Genomic DNA, 10,000 nt, shown 5'->3' with positions numbered 1-10,000 from the left:
AAATCAGGAGTGATTACAGTGATAGATTTGTTTTTCCATTCTGGAATAATAAGCAAACCCAAACACTCGTAAATAATAGGCTCATCTTTCGCTCAAGGGGCTCGTTAGGTTTACTCATTTTAGATTAAGAAATTCTGAAAAAAAGTACAGATATAAAAGCATACAGAAAAATCCATTCAATTTGCCAAAGTAAGCACTCAGAACACATCTTAATTGGCACAGAGAGACACATCTTAATCTTAAATCTATCTATGGCTCTATATATATATATATATATATATACATATACATATATACATATATAAAACGTGTGTGTGTATAGTTGTCCTCATTAAAATTATTTGAGTCTGTTGAGCCCTCTCTTTTTCTCTTGTCCAGCCTCTAGTATTGCAGCATTACATCACCGTACAGAGTCAGCGTGGCTGTGAGCTGGAGCACTGCCAAATCCCTGCACCTGCTATGCTGCAGGGATCAGGACTGCCAGCCTCAGACTGGGCCTGAACCGGGCCTGCACCGGGCCTGAACCGGGCCTGCAAGACCATCCAAAACATGCTGAAGTCCTCCTGCAATCGCTCCGCACTCACAGTCTAACTTATTCCGAGACTAAGTTAAACCACAGGGTTTACAGTCTGGTCTGGGGAAGAGGAACCCTCCAGCAGTAAGCGTGAGTGTGAAGGCCAGACATTATCATCAGCTTCCTCTGTGAGGGAGAATTACAGTAACGCAGAGTCACGGTGAATCAGGTGCGACCTCTCCAGCTGCCCCGCCTGTGTCAGCTCGCCTCACACTGAATCACTTCCAGCATGAAACAGTAACCTGGACTTACAGGAAAGGGAGTTACTACAGCAGCAAAAACACAGGGTCAGTTTGGATCCTGAGACTTTGCATTGAGCAATGCTACACTACTGCCTATAATTGTCAAAGCAGGTCCTGACCCATCCAAACAGAAACTCTCACCGGCACAGGTGCATTGTGGACTTGCTCAGCAGCACACGGCAGCAAACCTGGAGAGGTTACCTGGTGATGACATGTGATGCTTACACTGTGGGAGACTGAGACATTTTCCCGTGGATACAAAACAAGATGGCCTTTAAAGGAAACAGGCTTTCAGGTGAAACTGGGGTCTTTCAGAGCATTTTCCTCTTAGATGAGATTATGGAAATGCTTTCCACTGAACAGTGAAACTATAGATGGGGATGTGATGACAGTGCATTACAGTAACAGTCAGAGCACTGGATATAGATGTTAAAATCCAGTGTGCCCTGGGACAGCAGGAGACACACAGCCTCTCTCTAGCACTGCAGTTCTGGTGCTTTTCTCTTGGCAGCCTTTGTGTTTTGGAACAAATTTTCTCCAGGGCCATTATCTTTAACAGACATCTTGCTGCCAAAACACCCTGGAACTCAGAGGTCCTCTATTGAAAAATCAGACAAACCCCTGAAATTCAGCTGGCCAGAACCGGCTCAACGCAAAACTCTAGATGTTTCTCTGCCGGAGCGCAGGAGCAGAGCCGAGCGTATATCTCATCTGACTGGATAAAATGGCCCAGTTTCCACCTCTGCATGTCTTACAGGCAAATAATCCTGTTACTGTACCTGTGATGAAGTCATTTCTGCAACTCTCAAAGCCAAAGTGTCAAAACATGTCCCTGCAACATTAAACAAGCAGAACTCACTTTTTCCCCTGTATCAGACACATATTTCCTCATGCTAGGTTATCACGCAAAGCCACACCCAGGTGGGCAGGCAGACCTATTCCTCCCACTGCTGAGGCAGGGGTTGTGGGAACAGCTGTCTGTGAAAACTAGGCTTTAGCGGCGCGGCATCTGGCCCGGGCCCGTGACCAGCCCGCGTCTGCGTGTCCATGCAAACACGCCTCAGCGGGTCTGGCGACTGCAGCACCCCGCTCCTGCGAGCACCGGCCTCCTCCACCAGACTCTGTATCAGCTTAATCCACTCGCCATGGGAACGCGCTAGCAGAAACCCTGACAGCCGCATTACACAGGCGTTACAGCAGAGCACCCGTCGCAGAACACAGACACGTTGTCATTGCAATTATTGCTAATGGCTGACGCTGGCTCATCAGCACTGGCTGACCAGAGCTGCCTCTATCAGTGCCTTTTCTCTGCGGCTTGGAGCTGACACAAGTTTATGTGGTATTATTCCAGTCAGCGCACGGCGCCAAACTGGCCGGGGGCCCTCAGTGTGCTTTCAAAACTATCAAAACTATCTGTCATAGTGTCTGTGGAGCACTTCTGTCACACAGGCCCAGAGTAATGGAGAGGGTGACGGGGCCAGCATTGCCATGGCTGCAGCTGTACGGGCCGTTTGGGGGTGTGGTACTCAGGGAGGACAGAGCCGCTGGGGGTGGCAGGTGGGGACACCTGTGAGGTCTGTTTCCTGCACTGTACTCCATGTCTAATGCAGTTCACTCTCAGCCCAGGACTCTGCTCCCGTGACTGGGAAAGAGCTCCCATGTGCAAGCAGGTGACCCGCCTACCTAGCATCCTGTTTCCCTTTCTCTAACCCTAATCCAGCATCCGGTTTATCTCAAAGCCTGGCCAGCATTGCAGATAAACCAGCCAGAAGAGTCATTGAGCCAATCACCATTCAGCAAGCATGAGGGGTCACCAGGAGCTCCACACACACAAAAACATATATATATATATATATATATATATATATATACAAGCTGATCTTACCCACAGATGCCACAGAGAGTAAAAAATGGCTTATGCTTTGACATGCACGTGGGTATCCAAAGATTTAAACAAGAGATACTTCTGTAACTTATGCACAGGCCTACCCATAAATTCGCTAAAAACACCGCTTTCCAAATCAGACTCGGTCACATGACGTGCACTATCGATTATCTGTGTAAGTTTCAGAACCAAAAGTAAAGTAACTCATTAATTCTGATCGAGAAGGTTCCAAATACGTCTCAGCACAGTAACACGTGTTAAAACACTCATATTTCCTCATAAACTTATCACACTTTCTTGAGTATGTCAGTCTGTTCTCTTAACTGATGTAATTGCAGCATTTACATTCATCTATACCAATTAGAGGAACGTCACTTGCAGAGTCTCTTATTTTAAAAGCATGCAATTAAGCAATTCGCTGTGCTAAATATGAAAGTAAGTAAGGAATTTACTTCAGCTATATTCATAACTGATGATGCGCGTGCTTTCGGGCAGGTTAACATCGCCGGAGTAATTCAGTCTGCCCAAATCAGCGACATCATTTCATCTGAAAGTTCCTCACTTAAGAAAAAAAAAGAGCATCGTTCAAGGCTCAGTGAAGCACAGACACGCACTTATGTTTGGTTAATAAAGTACCGCTCTTATAAAGAACGAGTTTCCAATGCATATATCATTTCAGCAGCGCTTTAGGGAGATACTCACGTTGCCCAATGAGAACGCTGTATAAAGAAAAAAGGATCACGACGGAGGGTCCCATTGACAGCAGAGTAAGTACTGGTCCACAAAAATATATATATACTGGTCGCCCCGGGAAAGCAGCTCCTTTTAACGTGTATCCAACCTTGCTGGTGTTTGAATGAAGGGAGGCAGTGAGCAGAGAATGGGACACTCGTTAGGACAGGAGTGATCCGCCTGAAATCAGCGCGACTGTCTCGCAAGGAGACTCTGATTACTCTGTCTTTGCGGGCGGGGGCAAGTGCGCAGCAAGACTGGTGCCTCTCGGCGCACTGAACCATCACATTTCAAAGTGCCTCTTACCTAAAATTTACGCCTTTTATAACAAAAACTTTAGCTGAGACACAGTGCGTTTTTAATTAAAAAGGCTCCACTGTATAATGTGCGTATTGTCCATAAATCTTAATGGTTAATATCAACGACCTTATATTAAAGCGCTCGTGAAAGTAAAGCAGTTTGTTTGTCACGATACACAAGGCTAAACATTTGTATGTGATCAATTCTAGACAGGTGATTAAAAGATTTTAAAAGTTTTGTATGCCTTAGGTCTGACTGCCTTTCAGCTGAAAAGTATTTTCAAGTACTTCGGTTGTTTAATTATAATCCCCTGACTACTCGCTCAACATCTGGTGTGGTTTTGTGGTTACGTAAATATCTGGTGTGGGAATGTCAGTAAATTGGATATTTCAAACGCACGGGCTGTAGAAAATGTCAAAACTGTCATACATAGCACACATTTTGTGATGTTTCAGAGCTCTATTTGACTCACTTGTCTTCTTGGCAGTATCAGAAAGTACTAAAAGTGACAGGCTGGAGAACTGATAGATTTCACAATAGTGAAGTTTTTAGACCCATATGGTATTACAGAGCGCATTCCAGCACATGAGACACAACTTCTGGAACTTTTCTTAAGTCTCAACTGCGGCGAGTTACTGTATATGACGACAGCACCGCTCGGAGAGGTGCGGCGCGGAGAGTTACCCGATACTGCGGCGGAGACAGACAATAAAATACGGTGGGATTTGGAGAAGGGGGCGCCGTGCATACCAAGGAGAAAAACACTGCTGTTGTGATGCAAGAGGCATTTTACCTCTCCTGGATCTACTCTATCCACGATCATTGCTTGCAGATATGCGGGTCTATTAATTTATTGGAAATGCCCTGGCTCTCAAACTTCTTCCACCAGCCATTTATATCTGAGGTGTCCGTATGCGTCATTCAACAACATCTAATGGTTTGTTTAATTTCTTCCACTAAAAGGATATGAGAGACGTGTGTGATGGACACAGTTCACTCACACCTGGCTACTGGTGGATCACTCCAAGAGTCTTTTACATATAGAGCTAAAATCCCTGTGGTTTTGGAAAGAATTGTTTTAAACACAGCCCTAACAGATAGAAATATATTTGGATTCAATGCTTCAAAAGATTGTAACTATTTTTAAAAGTTAGCCAACTTTCCATTCTGCGATGGCAAAGCGTGGAGTAGTCATGTATTGGTGTGAAAATAAGGACTGAAATGAGGCATTCCAAGCCTGAGGATCTCTCAAACTTACCTGCCTGATCTCTCACCTATCCAACCCTCAAATAGATCTATCAAACTCACCTGCCTGATCTTTCAGCTGTCCAACCCTCAAATAGATCTCTCAAACTCACCTGCCTGATCTCTCACCTATCCAACCCTTCATTATCACTTAACACACAGCATAAAATTAAAAAATGAAACCAAATCATGGAGACTGAAAAGGAACGCTTCTGGCAGGACATGCCAAGAACACACCAGGAGATGGACCACTGCAGGCTTGATAATAAACACAGCCTAACGTTATTTTTGGATTTATTTTTTTAACAAAAAAAAATTGCCCAGAAGTCCTTGCCTCTCTTACACAAACACACACAAAAATAAACATGAGTGGGACAACCAGGGCTGGCGCAGGGAGAAGCAGCCCTAACTGCAGACATTATAAACCTTCTGATACCAGACGAGTTTCTCTGCCATTTCAATCACTGCTGTGGGTCTGGGCAGTGTGTCAGCACCAGCAGCAAATGATCCTCTAATCAGAGCCATATGCCCTCTCCACACGCGTGCTTCCAGGAAGCCGCCATGCCTACAGCGCAGGAGGGATCTCTCAGCGGGAGCGGAGATCTCTCAGCGGGAGCAGGGATCTCTCAGCGGGAGCAGGGATCTCTCAGCGGGAGCAGGGATCTCTCAGCGGGAGCAGGAGTGGGAGCAGAGATCTCTCAGCGGGACTAGAGATCTCTCAGCGGGAGCAGGGATCTCTCAGCGGGAGCAGGGATCTCTCAGCGGGAGTAGAGATCTCTCAGCGGGAGCAGGAGTGGGAGCAGAGATCTCTCAGCGGGAGCAGGGATCTCTCAGCGGGAGTAGAGATCTCTCAGCGGGAGCAGGAGTGGGAGCAGAGATCTCTCAGCGGGAGCAGAGATCTCTCAGCAGGAGCAGGAGCGGGAGCGGAGATCTCTCAGCGGGAGCAGGGATCTCTCAGCGGGAGCAGGGATCTCTCAGCGGGAGCAGGGATCTCTCAGCGGGAGTAGAGATCTCTCAGCGGGAGCAGGAGCGGGAGCGGAGATCTCTCAGCGGGAGCAGGAGCGGGAGCGGAGATCTCTCAGCGGGAGGGACAGAACTCTCCCACAAGCTCCCCCTGCTGCAGGAAGGAGCCATTAGAGACATCTTTATAGTGCCCCACTGACAGCCCCTGCACTGCTCACCTCTGCTCACAGAGCAACATTCATAACCTTCCTGCTTTCAGACCAGCTGCGATTACACTGGCCACAGTGTCTCACTCTAACTGCATGCAGCAAACGGTCATGGCACAGCATGTGTGCTGCCAAAGACAGCGTTACCTAAGCACTCATGCACCATGTACTCTGTGGTTAATTGTTGTGGTAGTATGATGTCAGCGTGTTACAAGTAAGATGACTAACCCAATTTGTATACTGTACCTATTTTACCTTGTACCTGTGTTACTATTTCAGTAATCATTGAATCACCCTGGATATGGGAATCTCCAAAATCAGAACACAAATAAGTAAAACAATATCATCTGACCCACATAAACACAGTCCTAACCATCTACTAGCAAGACAGAAACACTGCAGTCTACCTGGAGCTCTGTCAGCACCAGTGAAGCACTGTTCTGTTTCACAAACACTGCAGAGAGCTGCGTCAGCATCTCTCATCAGTCAGTGACACTGACGGCTACACTTTTATAAGACGTTTTATAAATTGCAGAAACAGTAATTATTATTGATACTTGCCAGTGTTAATTCAGTTATTTCATTAGTTTGGTTTTATCTTCATTTCTAAAAAAATTATTCTAAAAATATTTCCTCCTTGAGAATTTGGGGAAAATTTACTCCCACATTCAGGGGGTCAGTCATGTTTCACCTCTCTGCTGTCCGAAACCCTTGACAGGCATGAATCTCGATCCAGCGCTCCTTTACAGTGAGAAGCAAAAGCACAGCTCCAGAAGGGGCCATCTTGCAAATGGTTTGCATCGTGCCTGAACCCTGAGATGGGAAGTCAGAGTTACAGAGAGTGAGCACATTGTTGTTTATCTAAAACTAAGATAAGAGGTCAAAGCAAAAGACTTTTCTCCATTATCTTATCCTATCCACCTCCTAAACTGGGGTGTGTACTGTCAAGCTTACCATACATGGCTGAAAGTGCCTTTTTGCTTTAAACACATGGCCTGTAATGAGAAGCGGCTCAGACTCTGGTTAACCGAAGCGGCAGAGATCTGAAGAGCGGTTTATGTTTGCGGCTCGTCCCACAAACCCCATGCAGCTCTTTCATTCTGCCCACCCCCCATAAAGGCTTTAACAAGCAACATCAGAACTGAAGCTGGAAGGAAATGACAGCGGCTGAGAGCACTCTTAAATGGTGATAATCTTCAGGAGGGCGCAGTGCTCCCTTTGAAGCATGGCAGGCATGTCCTGCTATGTTTGCGTCACCCAGCAGTAGGTCACTGAGAGCGCGAAACGGGAGGGGCACCCCCCCCGGCCCCGGGGAGAGACACCCGTTTCCCACCCAGGCATTGGCCTGAGCCCTCTCGCAGCTCTGGCCCACTGGGTGATGCCCACTAACTAACCAGCTATCGGCACTTCTTTATGCTCCAGGGGATTCAAACCAGCAACCACTGCTTGCAATGGGTTCATTTCTCTGGACTAGTGGGTGTCAACAGTAATGTCATTGGTTACTGGCTGTGCGTTGCTCGTGGGGATTGGTATGTGAAAAGGACACGTCCCTCTGAAAAGCAAACAGATCCACAGTGAGGCTAAACTCTAAAGCACCATTTAAAAGGAGAACAATGTGAGGCAACAGCGACAGAATTCTCAGAAAGAATGCTTCTAGCAGCGCAATTATGTGTCAGGTTCTGAAACTCCATTTATTTTTACCCTGTAAACAGCTGCAAGTAAACTTGCATGCAGTACACTTTTAAACACATGAGGTTTTATATTTTGACATAGTATCTAAGGTAGAAAGTACAGTACACCCTGCTTCTCTGACTCCCCACAGGACTGCAAATGGGGGAGTGGCTAACACACTCGATGTTTCTATGGTTTCATTCAGAGGTGGCTGTGACTACTACACATTTGAGACTTATTTACCAGATTTTACAGTATTTTTGACAAGTTTTCAGAGAACAATACACATAAACAGTACAATTGTACAAATAAATAATCAGAACAGAATGGCTTTCTATGTCACCATGAAGTAGGTTAAAAAACAGAGGGAGAGAAGGGGCCAGAGGTCATGCTGAGATGCTGAAACGGGCCTGGACTGGCACTCGGACTGAGCGTGGGGGCGGGATTATGACACTGGCTCCTTCGGTTGCATAAATGGGCTCCCATTCCTCTAAACATGTTTGTGTCCCTTCTCGCTTTGCAAATGGATGAATATTCTCCCAGTAACTATTAAACATAATGTACAGAGGACACTGTCTGACTGTGAAAGATGACTCAGCCTCCCAGAGGGCAGCTGCGCAGCTGCAGATGGGGTTTCTGTGCTCAGCCACGGCTGCAGAGCTTCAGCTCCGCCTCCCGCCAGCCTGCGATGCAGAACTCCAATCAGCTTCCGTTACCCTGCTTTCTTCATGTGTATGTGCAAATACTCCATTCACAGAACTTAGCATATTTTGGCAAATAACAGTACTGGAAGTACCTGTGCTCCTTCTGGCTGCGGTTGTTTTTAGAACAGGTGCTGTACTGTGATCCGCAGTGTAAGTTCGGGGTGTAAAAGGCAAGTGTTGGCAGATTTCCTGTGTTGGAGATGATTTCACGCCGGGGAAGTGTCCCTACGCTTATTTCTCTGCATCCTCTGCAGGGGGCGTGGCCACCGCAGGCGGGGTTTCGTGGGGTTCAGAGGATGTGCGGGGCCTCTTTGTGGGTGGGGGTTCCTCCTCTGCGGCTGGAGGTGCAGGGGACGTGGGGCTCGCCTCCTCAGCTTTCACCTCAGGGAAAGTCCGCTCAGGGTACAGCTCCTTCAGCTGCTCCTCAAAGTACTTCTCCAGGTTCTTCCCAGCAGCTGCCACTTCTGTGTCCGCCTGGGACGTAAAGGGTTAAGAAGAAGACCAAAAAAAATATCAAAGCGTACTCTGATCTCACGGCCGTATGATCTTTCAGGTCATCAAATACTCCTGTCACTTCTGTGTGTGTCATATCTCAAAGGAGAGGTGAAGCATGCCTCACATCAAAGCGCTCACACCAGGAAATCCCCCTAAAGCTTCAGAGGTCACTTCTAATAGAGGTCAATCCGTGACCTCTGACCTCGACGCCTGTATTTCCTACAGTGAGCTGTACCTCATTGAACTCTGCGCAGTTCCGGAAGATCAGCCGAACATCAGCCACAAACTCCTCTGAGCTCCTGTAGACGGGGCTCTGCTTCGACTCCAGCTTCCTCTTCACGATGGACAGGTCCATCGGAGTCTTAATGACCTCGTAGTATTCTGGCATTATCTACAGCAAAAGGGAAATCACCGTTTACACAAAACTCAACGGCAATCAGCGCAGGATATTCACCTCTTCAAGGGCAGCAGTGGAGAAGCATAATACATGAAGGTGCTTGGCTGAGATTTGCCTTGCTCCCCATTTTCGCCCTTCCTGTCTGTGTGTGTGTGTGTGTGTGTGTGTGTGTGCTGTGAGGGTTTTCCCATGATGCAAAGGGAAGGGTCCTGACGTACCGCTGCGGAGACGGGCTCCTGGAAGTCTGCGCTCAGCTCGTTGCAGTAGACACGGAGCAGCAGCCTCTCGCACTTCTGCACAGGAAAGGGGTGAGAAAAGCGTGAGGGGACACCGTCCACAGTCATTTTCACCACAGAGCTGATCAGATCACTGACTGCCTTTTAGTAACAGCACAAAGTGTGACTTTGTTCTGCCTAGTGCACTGTGATCCATCCCTGCTGCACCGTTTCACTGTCCCTCTGACACCTGCTCACACGTATCCTTAACAGCCTCATTATTGTCATTTGCCTTTTTTTACATCCTCACCCCCTGCACCCAACGTCAGTGATCCCACACATTTAACTGATTACCAATAACAGCCACAGGG

At 47.3% G+C, this 10,000-nt stretch overlaps 2 protein-coding genes across 5 annotated transcripts in view; both read right to left on the bottom strand.

Annotated features, from left to right (window-relative positions):
* The window catches only part of LOC118772006 (fibulin-1-like), a 25,331-nt gene extending 21,690 nt beyond the window's left edge, over positions 1-3,641 (bottom strand). For all 4 annotated transcript variants that reach the window (XM_036520226.1, XM_036520227.1, XM_036520229.1 and 1 more), the window contains exon 1: positions 3,404-3,641. In XM_036520226.1, the coding sequence (XP_036376119.1) occupies positions 3,404-3,458 (55 nt within the window). In that variant the 5' untranslated portion in view covers positions 3,459-3,641. The remainder of the gene's footprint in view (positions 1-3,403) is intronic.
* A 4,186-nt stretch (positions 3,642-7,827) lies between these two features.
* The window catches only part of trim24 (tripartite motif containing 24), a 12,606-nt gene continuing 10,433 nt past the window's right edge, over positions 7,828-10,000 (bottom strand). The window contains exons 16-18 of the mRNA XM_036520470.1: positions 9,633-9,707; positions 9,253-9,408; positions 7,828-8,996 (exon numbers count right to left, since the gene is read on the bottom strand). Of these exons, the coding sequence (XP_036376363.1) occupies positions 8,754-8,996; positions 9,253-9,408; positions 9,633-9,707 (474 nt within the window). The 3' untranslated portion in view covers positions 7,828-8,753. The remainder of the gene's footprint in view (positions 8,997-9,252; positions 9,409-9,632; positions 9,708-10,000) is intronic.

The sequence above is a fragment of the Megalops cyprinoides genome, chromosome 25 (assembly GCF_013368585.1).
Source record: "Megalops cyprinoides isolate fMegCyp1 chromosome 25, fMegCyp1.pri, whole genome shotgun sequence".
Taxonomy (NCBI): Eukaryota; Metazoa; Chordata; class Actinopteri; order Elopiformes; family Megalopidae; genus Megalops; species Megalops cyprinoides.
This window is presented reverse-complemented; position numbering and strand designations above follow the sequence as displayed.